The sequence below is a fragment of the Typopeltis vanoorti genome, chromosome 13 (genome assembly GCF_054136105.1).
Source record: "Typopeltis vanoorti isolate ZY-2024b chromosome 13, IOZ_Tvanoo_1.0, whole genome shotgun sequence".
Taxonomy (NCBI): Eukaryota; Metazoa; Arthropoda; class Arachnida; order Uropygi; family Thelyphonidae; genus Typopeltis; species Typopeltis vanoorti.
The window spans coordinates 27693269-27710938 of NC_143561.1; the positions used below are offsets into that span (position 1 = coordinate 27693269).

The 17670-nt window shown below is 35.1% G+C and overlaps 1 protein-coding gene across 1 annotated transcript in view; it reads right to left on the bottom strand.

Annotated features, from left to right (window-relative positions):
* Positions 1-17670, bottom strand: part of LOC150100010 (scavenger receptor class B member 1-like) — a 135795-nt gene that overhangs the window by 53073 nt on the left and 65052 nt on the right. Inside the window, exons 6-7 of the mRNA XM_090402579.1 lie at positions 11239-11285; positions 5115-5187 (exon numbers count right to left, since the gene is read on the bottom strand). Coding sequence (XP_090258705.1) covers positions 5115-5187; positions 11239-11285 — 120 coding nt within the window. The remainder of the gene's footprint in view (positions 1-5114; positions 5188-11238; positions 11286-17670) is intronic.

Sequence of the window (17670 nt, forward strand, 5' to 3'; positions counted from 1 at the left end):
TCGATATGAAATTCAATTTCATCTTGCTCAAGACTAGACAGTGATCACTTCCAATTTCAAATCCTCTGCACACTCTGATGTCCTGCACCAGGGAGAAAACATCACTATCAACAATAACATAGTCAATGAGACTTTTCTTATTCCTAGCCTCTTCTCTCCATGTGAATTTGTGCGCATTTTTATGTTGGAAAATGGTGTTAGTAATAACCAGTCCATGTCCTGAGCAGAAATCCAACAGGTATTTGCCATTATTATTAGCATTGCTCTTTTCTCCAAATTTTCCCAAAATATTTTTGTATGTCTGACAATCATTTCCTACTCTGCTATTTAGATCCCCAACAAGGACCAACTTTTCATTTTTCATTGTGTCAGTTGCTTTTACTAAAGCCTCAAAAAATTCCTCTACTTCTACTTTAGTAGAACCTGCTGTGGGACCATAGGCACAAATAAGTCTCATTGTCCAGTTCCCCATTCTCATATTTGCCCACATTACTCTACTTGAGACTGACTGCCATTCAAGAAGATTAGTCTTGTATTTCGTGTTGAATACTATGGCTACTCATTTTCCTAGATTGTCATTGCCTGAATATAACATTTTGTATTCATTGCTCAGAAAGATCTCACCAGTTTTGGTCTTTTTTGTTTCAGTCACCCCTATTATGTCGATCTGGTACTTATCTAATTCCTCAGCTAGCTCCATTTCTTTGCCATTCAGGCTTCTTACGTTGATAGTACCGATCTTTAACTCTGGTGATGTTGAGTTTGGATTTGTTTTCAGATTCGTTCCAGTAGCTGACTTTTCGCTGTTTGCCCTGGTTCCCTGGCGAAAACAACGGGTGCCTTGTTTAACTGCGCGATGCCCCAGCCGGCATGAAATTTTGTCATGTTGTACCATCATATTTTATTTTGGTTTAACCAATAAGACAATTGGGTCGGCTAAATAACAAATTGCCAGCCCATCCTCATTCATTCAGTATCCAAGTAGCTAGATACCCAACAGGGTGCACCACGAGAAGGTGAGGATTGGACATTAAGTCAAAAGCTCTGGTCGGTTCTCCGCATTCCTTTAAAGGCTATGTGGAGGTCTCCTCTCAGTTATACAGCTTTGACCCTTCAGTACCCCTTAAGAAAATAGATTATGGATTTTATTCACAACCTTCAAGAATGTCTTTCATCCATCATTACTGATTACCAATCAAATCGGGCAATCCATGCTTACAAAACCACTAATGCTAATTGTTTCAGTTACTATTTCTAAAGTTTTTTCTCATCTTCTCATTAACCCAAAAGTCCAAGGACAGGCATAGATTCAGATACAGAAGAAGCATAGAAATAACTACTTCTACTTTGTTGCCCAGTCATAAATTCTTATCATCATCATTATCAAATTACTGCCATGTACCCTCAAGGGGTGTACACAATATGATAGCACTACATGAAAAAAATTACATCATTACTAACTTCCTATCTACAATTTTCCTCCAAATAAGTCTATTACTTGTCAAGACTCCAACATTATCAGATCTTATATTTCTATCATCTAAGGCACTTTGTGCCGTATCAATCCAGCTATATCTTGGTCTTCCTCTGGGTCGTTTTGCTGCCAACCGGGCAGAGAACACATGTTTTGCTTAATCTTTCTTCACCCATTCTGTTTAAGTGACCATACCACCTGAAATTAGCTCTGCTAACGCATTCCTGGATGCTAACAATGTCAAGTTCTTTCCTAATATCCTCATTTTTAATATGATATTGCCATTGATGCCATCTGTTCACGCCTCTAATCTTTCTCAGGACTCTCATATCTGTGGTCTCTAGTCTTTGGTTAAATGTTTTACTTCTGACCCAGCTCTCAGATCCATAAGTTAAAACTGGTTTGAACACTGTCTTGTATACAGACAATTTAGTGTTCCGACTAATTTCTCTCTTTTTCCATATGAATTTATTCAATTGGCTTCCCACCATACCAGCTTTGCTGATTCTGTTATCTATTTCTATATTAATTTACTATCTTCACTAAAAATCGTGCCTAAGTAGCTGAAATGTTTCTTCTCCACAGGTTCTCCATTCACAACACAGTTGATATGTTCAATGATTCTGCCTATTTTCATTGTCTTTTTATTGCTGACCTTCATACCATATCTATTACAACAGTTATTCAATTTAGTCAGAGAATCTTGCAGACTTGTAGCGGATTTATTTAGAAGTATAACATCATCCGCATAAAGCAAACAGCTGACATTAACATTCTCCAATTTTGATATTATGTTTAATGCCACTTTCCTTCATAATGAGATCCATATAGGATCACATTATGAAGGGATAATGAGGGGATAATGTACATCCTTGTCTCACACCAGATTTAACATTAAACCATCTTCCTGTACTTCCTTCAATTCTAACTGCGACTTACAACTCAAATAAAGACTACGTATTGCTTGATATAATGCCCCATTGACACCATATAACTGCAGCATATTGAATAGCTTCTCTCTTGGCACCTTGTCATATGCCTTTTCCAAATCGACAAAACTTAAATACAGATCTTTGTTATATTCCCATGCTTTCTCGACTATTTGTCGTAAAGTGAAGATCTGATCCTGACAGTCTCTATTTGGTCTGAATCCAGCTTGTTCTTCACCAAGCTTTTCTTCCACAATTCTTCTCAACCGTTTCTCAAGTATACTTGCATAGATCTTGCCGGGAACACTCAGTAGGGAAATACCTCTGTAATTCTCACATTTAGTTTTATTTCCCTTTTTATATATGGGTACTATGAGAGCTCTACTCCAATCATTGGGAATTCATCCCTCTGTCCAATCTTTCTGAGCTATGCAGTGCCGCCACTGTAAGACTTTTATACCACCATACTTCAGCATTTCTGGTCGAATATCATCTACACCTGTTGCCTTTCCACATTTTAAGCCTTTGATGGCTTTTTCTACTTCAAGTATGGATATGTATTCCTGACTGCATGCCTGGTCAGTTTTTTTTTTTTTTTTACCACTGTGCTATCATCACTGCTTGTTTCATTTAGCAGTTTTTTAAAGTAATTACTCCATACTTCAAAGGATATTATTTTCTTCCATTTTCATCTCTAACTCCTTTTACAGCACTCTTTCCTCCATTCCTAAGATTCTTCAACAACCTCCAGAATATTTTGCCACCTTCTTGATATTTATTTTCTATATTCTTGCTAAAGTCCTCCATTAATTTTGTTTAGCTAGTTTTACACAGTGTTTAGCATTCTTGCATTTGTCTCTGTATTCTCTAAGAGCACAAGCTGACTTTTTTGCCAGGAACTTTTGATATGCTTTCTTCTTTTCCTTCACTGCCTCTTTAACTGTTTGTGTCCACCATGGAGTTCCAATTTTTCTATCCTTGCAGACAACTTCACCATATGCCTCTCTAGCTGAATCAATCAGGGCTTTCTTCAAGGCTTGGCACTGAATCTCCAAGGTTTGATTCCTGTTCTCAAACTTTTTGATCTTTTCTTCAATAATCTTTGTGTATTTTAGTCGACAGTTAACATCTGAGAGCTGCTCAACTTTCATTCGCTTTAAAACTTTCTTACATGTCATTCTTTTCAATATAAAATTCAATTTTATCCTGCTCAAGACTAGACAGTGATCTCCAATTTCAAATCCTCTGTACACTCTGGTGTCCTGCACCAGGAAGAAAACATCACTATCAACAATAACATAGTCAATGAGACTTTTCTTATTCCTTGCCTCTTCTCTCCATGTGAATTTGTGCACATTTTTATGTTGGAACATGGTGTTAGTAATAATCAGTCCATATCCAGAGCAGAAATCCAACAGATATTTGCCATTATTATTAGCTTAGCTCTTTTCTCTAAATTTTTCCAAAATATTTTTGTATGTCTCACAATCATTTCCTACTCTGCTATTTATATCCCCAACAAGGACCAACTTTTCATTTTTCATTGTGTCAGTTGCTTTTTCTAAAGCCTCAAAAAATTCCTCCACTTCTACCTTAGTAGAACCTTCTGTGGGACCATAGGCACAAACAAGTCTCATTGTCCAGTTCCCCATTCTCATATTTGCCCACATTACTCTACTTGAGACTGATTGCCATTCAAGAAGATTAGCCTCATATTTTGCGTTAAATACTATGGCTACTCCTTCCTTTCCTTGATTGCCATTTCCCGAATATAACATTTTCTATTTATTGCTCAGAAACTCACCAGTTTTTGTCTTTTTTTGTTTCAGTCACTCCTATTATGTCGATCTGATACTTATCAAATTGCTCAGCTAGCTCCATTTCTTTGCCATTCAGGCTTCTTATGTTGATAGTACCGATCTTTAACTCCTGTGATGTTGAGTTGGGGGTGTGTTTTCAGATTTGTTCTAGTAGCTGAATTTTTGCTGTTCTCCCTGGTGAAAACAATGGGGGGGGGGCTTGTTTAACCGGGCGATACAAACCAGAAAAAACATTACTGCAACAGAAACTCCAAAACTATAACAGAAGTTTATAGCAGGCATAACAGCATCTCCTTCATTAATAAAATTAATGAGGATTCTTTTCTCTCATTAAAATTCCCTTAAAAAAACTGATGCATCTATATTTTTATTTTGAAAAATATAAAATAAAACATGTAATTACTTATAGCATCAAAATGAGTGTATATTACCCTGATTTGATTTTTTTTTATGGCACAAAGACATCAAAGGTCATACTGCACCAAGACACAGGTTACAGCAGTACATACGGTAATTGGTTGGTAGAACATTCACAAATATCCATGCCTCTGGCTATATTCGAACCCACAGCTGCTTGAGAAAGTGGATATGCTAACCACTTGGCCAACCAGGCCACCATATTACCCTGAACTATGATGAGAATCATTTTTTATTAACTGAATTTATTAATATAATAAAATTATGAAAAAAATTTGGCAAAAACATTATGTGGAAACACTTGTTTGTGAACCCCCAATTAAAAACATCTAAATAGTTTGGTGCATGGATGGAAAAGATTAAAAATTATTATAAGATGGATATTTTAGATTATAACCCAATTTTCCAAAATGTGTGACACAAACTGCGTTTTTTTTTTTTTTTTTTTTTTTTTTTTTTTTTAAAGTATCTTACCTGCATATGTCTGGAGCAAAGAGCTTAATATTGCTATTACGTGCCAGAGTAAATGGTGGCCACATATCTCCAGCTGAAAATAAAAACCAATTCTTGACATTACAAGGTAAAACACTGATGAAGCATATTAAAGTTAATTTATACAACAAAAGATAAAGAATAAACACTTATCATAGCAACAGTTAACAAACATTTTTGAAAATTAAGTATTTGAGGAAAAAAATTAAGGATTAAAAAAAATTGTTTTATGATGTAACATGAAAATTTAAAAATGTCAACCACTTTATTTCCACAGAAAATTAATTTTTTTAGAGTAATTTACAATGAACAAAGAATCAAGCATTGAACACTATCGTGAAAATAGCAATTATTATTGTGTTATTTTCTTAGAATTAGTTTTTATTAAATTATTAGTGCTGATTTTCATGCATTTCAGTATTTGATATATTTCTTGATATTTTGATAATTACTGTAACATTAAAGTAGCTTCATAACATGGTGCCAAAACCACATAACAATAGCAGCAATTAAAAAGAATAATAGTGAAATTGTTAATACGGTGACTAAGCCCCAAATAAACACAATCATGTATTTCACAAAGTAACAAAGAGAGAATATGAATCATCAAATTCCTGCCATGTACCCTCAAGGGGTGTACATGATATGATAGCACTACACGAAAAATTTACATCATTACTAATTCCCTATCTACAATTTTCCTCCAAATCAGTCTGTTACTTGTCAAGACTAAAACATTATCAGATCTTATATTTCTATCGTCTAAGGCACTTTATACCATATCAATCCATCTATATCTTGGTCTTCCTCTGCCAACCTGGTAGAGAACACTTGTTTTGCTAATCTTTCTTCACCCATTCTGTTTAAGTGACCATACCACCTGAGATTAGCTCTGCTAACGCATTCCTGGATGCTGACAATGTCAAGTTCTTTCCTAATATCCTCATTTTTAATATGATGTTGCCATTGAGGCCATCTGTTCACGCTTCTAATCTTTCTCGGGACTCTCATATCTGTGGTCTCTAGTCTTTGGTCAAGTGTTTTACTTCTGACCTAGCTCACAGATCCACAAGTTAAAACTGGTTTGAACACTGTCTTGTATATAGCTAATTTAGTATTCTGACTAAATTCTCTTTTTCCATATGAATTTATTCAATTGACTTCCTACCATACCAGCTTTGTTGATTCTGTTGTCTATTTCCATATTTAATTTACCACCTTCACTAAAAATCGTGCCTAAATAGCTGAAATGCTTTACTTGTTCTACAAGTTCTACGTACACAACAGTTGACATTTTCAATGATTCTGCCTATTTTCATTGTCTTTGTCTTTTTATTGCTGACCTTCATACCATATCTATTACAATAGTTATTCAATTTAGTCAGGGAATCTTGCAGACTTGTAGCAGATTTATTTAGAAGTATAACATCGTCAGCATAAAGCAAAGAGCTGACATTAACATCTCCAATTTTGATATCATGTTTAATACAACTTTCCTTCATAATGTGATCCATATAGATAATGAATAACAGAGGGGATAATGTACATCCTTGTATCACACCAGATTTAACATTAAACCATCTTCCTGTACTTCCTTCAATTCTAACTGCTGACTTACAACTCAAATAAAGACTAAGTATTGCTTGATATAATGCCCCATTGACACCATATACCTGTAGCGTATTGAATAGCTTCTCTCTTGGCACCTTTTCCAGATCAACAAAACTTAAATACAGATCTTTGTTATATTCCACTATTTGTCATAAAGTGAAGATCTGATCCTGACAGCCTCTATTTGGCCTGAATCCAGCTTGTTCTTCACCCAGCTTTTCTTCCACAATTCTTCTCAATCGTTTCTCAAGTATACTTGCATAGATCTTGCCAGGAACACTTAGTAGGGAAATATCTCTGAAATTCTCACATTCAGTTTTATTTCCCTTTTTATATATGGGTACTATGAGAGCTCTACTCCAATCATCTGGAATTCGTCTCTCTGTCCAGGCTTTCTGAACTATGCAGTGCAGCGACTGTAAGACGTTTATACCACCAAGTTACTTCAGCATTTCTGGTCGAACATCATCTACTCCTGCTGCCTTTCCACATTTCAAGCCTTGGATGGCTTTTTCTACTTCAAGTATAGATATGTATTCTTGACTGTATGTCTGTTGAGTGTTTTTCACCACTGTGCTATTGTTAATAATTGGTTGATATTTATATAGATAAAGGATATTCATAGATATTATCTTAATATTAATCCTACCGTAGAGATGATCTCTGTTTCTAACAATTATTATTATTATTATTTTTTTTTTTTTCTGAGTGTACCTATATGTTATTATATGCACAAGGGTTCACTCCAATTGGTGCAATGATCTTAACTCTTTCTTTCAGAATCCAAATAATCACCGACTCAAGACCAAAATAAACACATTTAATAAAACAAAAACAATATATATAGACTTCAAACAATATTACATAACTAACTACAAATTAATTGGATCCAAGGCCTTTTAAAAATAAACTTACACTTAAGACCAGACTAAACACTTTGTTTGCACAATGACAAAATGTTCATAGTCAGTTTCTCTCTCTGTGAATGCCCTTCTACGAAGACATATGACTTTATTCTTCATTTTCACAGGATCTTTTATTTTATTTTATTTATTTTTTTTTTTAATCACTCATGTAGCACACATTAATTCTTCTTAACTTAATTCTGTATCTTTTCTTCAGTAGAAATAATAGTCAGATCTGGCATCCTTAATAAAGATGAAACTTCCTAATCAGAGTTTTCTCGAACATTCCTTTAGAACATAAATAGCAACTTCTTTTATTCACTAATTAAAAAAAAACTCCAATTAAAAAAACTTACAGTTTTATGATTTCCCTTTTGGAATCTCCTATAAATCTTCCAATTGGTGTTTCCTCTAATATTCCTTTTAAAATGCCTATGGCAATATTTCCCTTTTATTTATCAATACTTATTCCACTTAGAAAGAACTTGACATTGTCAGCATCCAGGAATGCGTTAGCAGAGTTAATCTCAGGTAGTATGGTCACTTAAGTAGAATGGGTGAAGAAAGATTAGCAAAACAAGTGATCTCTGCCAAGTTGGCAGTAAAACGACCCAGAGGAAGACCAAGATATAGGTGGTTTGATACGGTACAAAGTGCCTTAGACTATAGAAATATAAGATCTGATAATGTTGGAGTCTTGACAACAGACTGATTTGGAGGAAAACTGTAGATAGGAAGTTAGTAATGATGTAATTTTTTTCATGTAGTACTATCATATCCTGTACACCCCTTGAGGGTACATGGCAGTAATTTGATGATGATGACAAGTCTCTTGATGTGAGTGGAGTCTAACAAGATCAAATACTTGGTGGGGGTGTTGCTACAGACCTAGTAGATGAGCCAACTGCATCATACAGTCTACAAAGGAGAGTATAAAAAATCATGAAGGTAACATCTATACATAAATGCCAAGAGTATAAGAAACAAAGGAGTTGAGTTTCTTGCCTTGGTGAATACGTTGTGGCCTCAGATTATTGGCATTAGTGAGACCTGGTTCTCAGAGGAAAGTGTACATTATTTTTAGGAAGTATAAGCAAGGAGGATAGGATATGAGGGGGGGGGGTGCATTGCTAATGATATCAAATGATTCAAGTCCAGTTAGAGTAGATAGCTATGATTGCATTATTAGTAACAGTTTTCCATGTCACACTGAGTTTGAAGCTATTTGATGTGAGTGGAGCTAACAAGATCAAATATTTGGTGGAGTGTTTCTAAAAACCTAGTAGATTGGCTATTAGTTGCAATGAAAGGCATTGCCAAATAAAAATAATAATGGGTACTAAACAATTAATCATCATCATCACAGGCGACTTTAATTATCCAAACATTGATTGGGTAGCAGTGAAATCTTGTGAAAAGAATGAAGCTAAATTTACTGAGCATGTGACAAGTTCTTTCAGCAGTATGTAACAGAAGAACGAGCTCAAAGAATATTAATCCTGGTTATAGTGTTGGGGGGGGGGGGGGGGAAGCAAGTTAAAGACAACTGTTCTGTCCTCTGTGACAGTGATCATGCTGTCCTAATTAGAAGTAGAAAATGGAATAAATGTATATTCCATTTAGAAAATGGTTATATGCTGAACAACCTCAAAACAGGAACTTATGATTAACTGGAGAGAATCCTGAATTTGATCGGTAGCGCATAGCAAATATTTAAAAAATACATCATTGGTACAATATCAGAATGTGTTCCTAGAGTTCAAAGAATAAACAGGTTTGGAGTGAAATTAACAACCTTATTAAAGAAGAGATTCTTTAAAAAAAAAAAAAAGGATGTGAAAGAGGAATACTGTATTCATAAGGATGTCAGCTATGGAAATTAACAAGGCACATGCCAGAAAGGTTACAACTATTGTACAAAAAGCTAAGTGTGTGACTATTTAAAGAAACTTGCTCTGCAAGCTAAAGATAACACAAAAGAATTTTATCATTATGTTGCAGGCAAAAGAAAGAATGAATGAGAAGGAATGGCTCATCAATGCAGATAGTATGTGGATGGCAGATGCAGATGAGATCATTCAACTAATGAGTGTCCATTTTGCTAAATACTATCAATATAGTATATGCAACATTGAGTTCAATGCTGTCTCTACACCAACAGAAGAAACTCAGCTATATAAGGAGAAGGTGCCAGAGATTGACAATAGGGGCTGATGGGATATCAGCATAAATGTTAAAAGACTGTTCAGCTGAGCTGGCTGGACAATTTAAGTCTCGGCACAGGAACAGCCAATTCAGCTGAACAGGAAAGATTCCACAGAAATGGAAAAAGTGTATGATAATCCCACACAAGTGTAGTGCAGACTGATGTGTCAAACCATCGACCTGTCAATATCTCTGGAGTGACAGACAGTAAGATTCTGGAAAAGTTTGCATACAGATGGTTGTCCTAAAATCTGTGCTATGCAATGAACAGCATGGTTTACTAAGGGAAGGTCATGTTTGAGCAACTTTCTCACATTTCATAATGTCACCATTGAGTTAGACAAGGGAAATGCATGCACTATGATACTTTTGGATTTTGCTAAAACTTCTCACAGGATTCAGCATGGAAAACTGTTGCATAAGCTTGAGGATATGGAACTGGATTATAAATTAATAGTTTGAATGGCTGAGTGAAATATGAATAAGTGGTATATAAGGAATGAGAGTCTATAAGATTTAAGGTGAGCAGTAGTGTACCCCAAGGATCAGTCCATGGCCCACTGTTATTCAGTTTTAATCATATTGAAAAAGATTTAACAGGAGTCATCAGAAATAGCCATATGGAATTGAATAGGATAGAATTGTTGGCATGTGAAAATGGCTCTCAGTTCAATGTTAGTAAAGATAAAGTCATGTACTTTGGTATGATGCAATATCCAATGTCATATTATATTGGTGGGATTATGCTAGAAGAAACTGACCAGACTAGGGATCTTGGATTTTAGTAGATAGGAAGTTAAAGTTCAGGAGTCATAGTAAAAATTGTGAATACAACTCAGAGGATAATTGCAATGCTAAAGCAAAACACTGACATGTAAGACTAAAGAAGTCATTTTGTCTCTTTACAAGACTCAATACAACTTCATCTGGACTACTGTGTGCATATCTGGTCTCCTGGTTTCCAAGGTGATGCAGATAAAGTTTAGAATATGCAGAGGAGAGTGTTAAAGATGATACTTGGATTATGGAATGTAGATTATGAGAAGAGATTGAGAATTTGTGGACTACAGATACTAGCGAACAGGAAAAAGAGGGGCGATATGATAGAACCTATAAACTTCTGAAAGGAATATACAGGATACCAGTAGATGGATATTTTCATTTTATGGAGAGTGGGCAGAAGACTAGATTTTTCTCTCAATCAATGTGCAACAGAAATTTCTTGCCCCTTTGGAGGATGTGAGTGCAAATAGTAAATGAACTGAACAGAATTGTATGATAATGTGGTGCAAGTGAAATGTGGCCTCCCTCAATGAATTATTGACTCCCTGCAGTACCTTGTAATAATAATAATAATAAAAATAACAACAAGTTAAATAACTTACGTGTTCCTTCAATGTTATTACAAGATGAATTCCATATGGAAAGTTTGCTAGAAATAAAGAAAATATATTCAATACTTAGTACTACATATAATAATTTTCAGATAAATTTTGATGATTAATGAAAAAAAAAAAAATTCATCAATAAAGAGCCTAAAATGCTTTAATTTGGAATTGAACATCATTAAAAAAAAATGAACAGTAAATTTACAATATATTAGATTAATGAAATCCATAAAAGTAGCACATATACATATACACACACACACTCTCAAAGAAATCAAGTTTCAAAGTGAAAACATTATTTGCTTACTTGGCATGTAAAACAAGTGAAGATTTGCTATCCTCATTTTTAAAAATATGCTTTTTTTTTTAATATCACTACCCCCATGATTAGCCGCAAGGCATTTATTTATTAATGGTGTTATGTGAGTTTTGACATAGATTTTTAAGATAGTTCATAAAGAATTCCTTCAATTAATTCACTGTTGATTTCCTATTATATTCATTTTATTAAATAAAGTATAAAAGGGTACCATATAATATCTACTCTTTCTCTTCTTAGCAACATTATTTCATCTCTACTTCAACTTGTATGCCAGCATGAACAAGATTCCCAATGTGTGGATGGAAGGCAAGATCGTTCCATTATACAGAATGGAGCCAGAACACAAGCAAACAATAATGACCAACCACTCTAAACAGTACTGACTGGTCTATAAAAGGGCATTAGGTATTTGGGAGGCATTGAGAAATGGGTAGATAGCACTTCGTGTACAGAGGACAATATAGCTTTATTAAAAAGGTAGGTCTTGTTTTAGCCATCTACTCATATTCTCTAATAAAGAAACTGAGTTGTATAAAGGAAATGATACTACTATTATGTCTCTAAACTTTATCAAGGCATATAACAGGATTTCACAGGAAAGGTTATACAAACCTTTTTTGAGTTTGTATAACCTTTCCTGTGAAATCTTGTTATATGCCTTGATAAAGTTTAGAGACATAATGGTAGTATCATTTCCTTTATACAACTCAGTTTCTTTATTAGAGAAACTGAGTAGATGGCTAAAACAAGACCTACCTTTTTAATAAAGCTATATTGTCCTCTGTAGACTAAGTGCTATCTACCTATTTCTCAATGCCTCCCAAATACCTAATGCCCTTTTAAAGACCAGTCAGTACTGTTTAGAGTGGTTGGTCATTATTGTTTGCTTCTGTCCTGGCTCCATTCTGTATAATGGAACGATCTTGCCTTCCATCACAGGAAAGGTTATACAAACTCAAAAAAGGTATAGATATACAAAATAGGCTTGTGAAATTGGTAAGGTCACTGAACTGTTATTCTCAGATATGGTCACCTAGGTTCTACAAAGAGACTAAAAACATCTAATGAGGGCTTTTATGCTGGGCTCCACACGAGAGGTTGGTTTCAACCTACAGTGCATTAGTACCACATATGGAAACAGAATTGGGAAACAAGGAACTTGTTCACATTGGATTTGAAAGCCTGTGCATTGTATTCTGCGAAAAACATGGGAGGGATGATGATGAACCTATTTTTCCACCCACTGTAGGAGGGTTGGGTCTACTTCTCCCATGGTGACCCAGTCCATCTTGAGAGTGTTTATTCATTTGGATGAATGAATATATGAAGGTGGAAGACAATCACAAACATCCATGCCTAGGTGGGATTTGAACCCACAGCCTCTTGGCTGGAGAGCGGATACGCTAACCACTCAGCCAACCAGGCCAGCACGTGGGAGGGATGGCTGTTTTTCAATATAGCAGCAGTAAGAATAAAGGAGGAGGAAGATAAACTTGTTCTATGAGTATGGAGTTTGACTGAAGGGATGTTGGGTGGTATTTTCATTTTATAGAGGGTGAGGAGAACACTAGATTTTTCTCAGAGCAGTTGTGACAGAAATGGACTGCCTTTGGAGGTTGTGAGGTATTCATAAACAATTCCTTCAATAAATTCACTGCTGATTTTTTTTTTATTATATTCATTTTATTGAGTAAAGTAAAAAAGATACCATATAATATCTACTCTTTCTCTTCTTAGCAACATTCTTTCATCTCCACTTCAACTTATATGCCAGCATGAGAAAGATTCCCAGTCTAACTTCTCCTGCATTGTGTTGAGTATTTTTAGGGAACTCTTAGAGATATTGCTTAGCCAGATAAGACCCTATTTTTAATAAGGAAAATAAGGTCTTAAGTTCTTCACATAAATCTGGTAGAGAGTGGAATGATTTACCATGAAAATATTTATAAAGATGCATGCAGTAGATACTAGATGCCTACGCAAGTGACTAGAGCGAGTTGGTAAGAGATGAGTCGTCAATCAGTCTGATTTCTGCACTGTCGAGTATTTTTAGTGAGCTCTTAGGGGGTACCTCTCCAGATGTGCAAGCAGTACTCTTATGGATGAGCAGATTTGCGATTTGTACAGGGTTAATAGCTGTTCAGGGTAAATTAATGCCTTAAATGAACGAGGAGTCCTAATTTTTTGGATGCTGAGGAGGCAATGGTTGTAATGTGTTTATGCCAAAAGAGTCTTGATGTCAAGGTAATCTCAAGGAGAGATCTTGTACTGCCTGGAGATTTGGATGTTGTCAAAAGGTAAGGCTGGGAAAATTTGGTTCTTTTTTGTAGGGAAAAAAAAGGAGAACTGTGTTTTGCAGGCATTGAAATTAACAAGGTCATCCAACCCCCCCCAATAGAAGAATGGTTTGGAGATCAGAATTTAGGCTTGCAGAGGTTGTTTATTTGGTGCAACATTTGTCAAGCGAGAAGGAGGAATGTAGTATCATAGGCAAAACTGTTTGATAGGACTTTGAAACAAACTTTCACAAAAAGTTTGTTTCAGTCCTATCTGTACTTTCTAAAAACATATTTCCAATCTAAATGTTTAAGTTTTATTTTTTTCCTTTTTAATTTTCAACTCATCCACAGTCTTAGTATTCTAGTTGTACATTTTGTATGCTACAGGATTTATTTTTTAATTAACATATATTAAACTAACATGTTGTGTTATCTAACAATATAAACATCAAAGTTTATATTGTAGAGTATTTCATCATTCACTGTAACAAATGTTGAAAGTTTAATAATAATCTAGCAGTCTGTTTTACAGCATTCAAGATTACAAATTAATATTTCGTCTCCAGTCTAACTACAAAGCCAATTCCAGATATGAAAATGGAATTAAGGAAGCAGGTCAGATCACCATATGCCAGACATATTAAACAATTACGTATATGTCGGGGTATAGGATGACCAGCATATAAGACTAGGCCTAAATTTTAGGCTATTTTTAGGTTTTAAGCTTATGTTGGTTGTATAAGGCAACCAACCCCCCCCCCCCCCAATTTCTTCTTTCTTGTATTAATGCAATGTTAGGTATTGTTATATCCATTATTTTTTATATCTATACATACATATCCGTTATTTTTTTGCATACCATAGATTTAGTATTTATGCAAATTACTCTAATTAAAAGTGATTAGCCCCAATTTTAATTATTAATTTTACATTTTTTTTAAATTTTAGGATTATTAAAATTATCATTTAAAATCATGAAACCAGCAACAAAATAAAGAAAGCATGAAGCTTGATTTAAAATAAGGGTAATTGAAATGGTTATGTCAAAAGAAAGTTTGACATAACTGAGATGATGGCAAGAGAATGGAGGAAGAAAGAAGATATTTTTAAAAAAACTGCCAAAGAAAAAAGGTGCGATGAGAACAGGGATCATCCCGATGGCCGCAACTGGAAAATCACGTTGCAGAATAGGTATTCGAAAAAGGCTTATCTTTTACAAGAAATATGATTAGAGAATATTGTTACGTCTTGTTTTATCTCTTATTTGTATGACACTATTTGATTAAGTGATCTCTACTCTTTCTTTTACTTCATTATGTAACTTGGCCTCTATTCTGTTATTTTTAACCTTTATATACTTCTATAATCGTCTGTCTATTTTGAATATCAGATCTTATTGCTTATCTAACAATTCTAGATTAGGGCCCCCCAGAAATGCCTGCTCTCTGATCGCTATAAGTCATCCCCAATTACTCAGATAAATTTATATTGCGCCAGCCTAAGCTTAAAGGCAGAGTAAATCTCAGCCTAAGGATGGTTATAAAAATCAGATGCTACTTCACTTAATATAATTCACTTGAAGTTAGAAGCCATAGATATTCTAGTTTGTTTGCAGTCGTGCCCCCTCCTTTTCCGTTCTTACATAGGATATCCCCGTGCACATATATAATCACCAGGTTCATATTTTTATGAAGGGTCTAGGTCAGTCAACATGGTCAGAAAAACAAACATGAAAAGTAACAAATAATTTTAATGAATTCATAATAAATTACAATATAAAGACAAAATTGATGTTAATGCTAAGTTAAATCTCTTACGTTTCTCTCACTCTTAGATAAATGGATTTCTTATCTTTATAATACAAATTCATAATTTATAATACTGTATAAAGAGGGTGTGAGTAGGGGAGTGAGAGGCAGGTTTTTTTCGTGCAGAGTTGTGAATGATTGGAATGCCTTGCCTGAGAGTGTGGTGTCTGCAAGGAGTTTGAATGTGTTTAAGACCCGGTATGATGAGATGTGTGTGAGATAAAAGGACCTCCTAGATGAGTCTTTGACTCCATGAGGTCTTGTTTAATAATAATAATAATAATAATAATACAAATTCTTTCAACTTATCAAATATTTAGTTTACAACTTATTGGGAACCAGCTAGGTATTTAGCACATCATTAATTTCCCTCAAGTGAGTCACGACAAATATCTAGTAAACTGATAGTTCTCAGAACTCAATCCAATGGTATAGAGTTATTCACACATATTTTAATTCTTCATGCTTCTTTTTATCACAAATTCGAAATACACTTTCTTCCGTTTCTGTTAGTCAATTTCTCTAAAAGGGCTAGAACATGTAAAAGTACTTATCTATACTATCTCAGGTTCTCTCGGGATTTTCTCCGTGCTTCCTTCTTACGAAATTCTGGCTGCCTTGGTTCTGCTGCCACGTGGGAATCACGTGCTCTCCCTGAATCGGGTGCGGGGTTTCTTTGCTAAAGATTTATGTCAATGCTTTTCCTCATCGACAGCCCACGTTTGATCTTGCCGTGTTCTGTGGCGGTGCATTCTGGAATTTCTCGGAGGTCAGCTCTTAAAGATAAGAACTGAACCATGATGATCACTCCTCGAAGCACACGGTGAGAATACAGGAACAAACAAAATGGAGGGGTTTCAATTCTGTGTTGCAGGTTTTATACGCCCCCTACAAGCGCCATCTTTCCGAGAATGTCCACCCTTCCGCCTCGTCTGGGTGACTTCATCGTTCCTCATATGGGCCTTTCCAATTCCTGGAATGTATGCATCTAGATGTTTTCTTAGAGGTAGCACCCTCGAGTGCTTATGCTGCTTTTGTAGTATTAGGGCGACCTTTTCCCCTTCTTGCCAAATTATTGGCATTCTTTCATGTGTAGAAAAATCACCGATAACACTGGCCAACAAAAAAAATTTTTTTTTTCTACTGATTATGATCTGACACTTGTTTTTTACTAATTTGGGTGCACTAATTTCAAATATCAAACCCATTTTTCTCTATCACATCAGGTTTTTCCTCTATGGCATTTTCTTTTTGCTAATTTGTAAGTTTTTGATAGTTTTAAGGAGGCAGTACTATTTAGAGGATCAAAAAAATCGATTTTTTAATATTATTTTCTGAAAGTATGTACTTTTAAAAATCTGTTCCTAACTTTTTATCAAGAAATTCGAAAAATTCCCGAAGATATACCCTATTATTCAAAGCGGTGCACAGATCAGAATCTGAGCACTCACCGCTCTCGCTTGTTAGTAAACGAATAAATGTGTAAGAACCTGCAACGGCACGTACTGGCGTGCCATTGCAGGTTCTTAAAAACTACTGGCACTTTGAATGCGAGAAAGACCGATAACCGACCTAATACATTTAGGTGATGAAAAGTAGGCGATGACAACTGCCTAAAACAAATGAATGCTATATGCGTCATAGTGGACAAAGAACGATCGAAATCAGTCAATCGTTCTTGAAAGTATGATGAGCACTTATGTTTCAATAAAGTCTCTGGTTTTTTTTGTTTTGTTAATTGCATGTTAGTCGGCAGTGAAGAAAATACATCATGTCTACTACTCGAAAATGTGTAAATAGTATAGATTCCTTCTGCTACATTTGTGGCAGCTTTACTGTTCCCAGTCAAAGGACAAATATCACTGATTTCGTTAAGAAAGTGTACTTTGTATACTTTGACGTAAAACTTGCAGATCAGGACAATTCATGGGCTCCAAATGAAGTGTGTAAGTCATGTGTAGAAAATTTACGACAGTGGAGCAAGGGAAAACACCAAAAATTAGCTTTTGGCATTCCAATG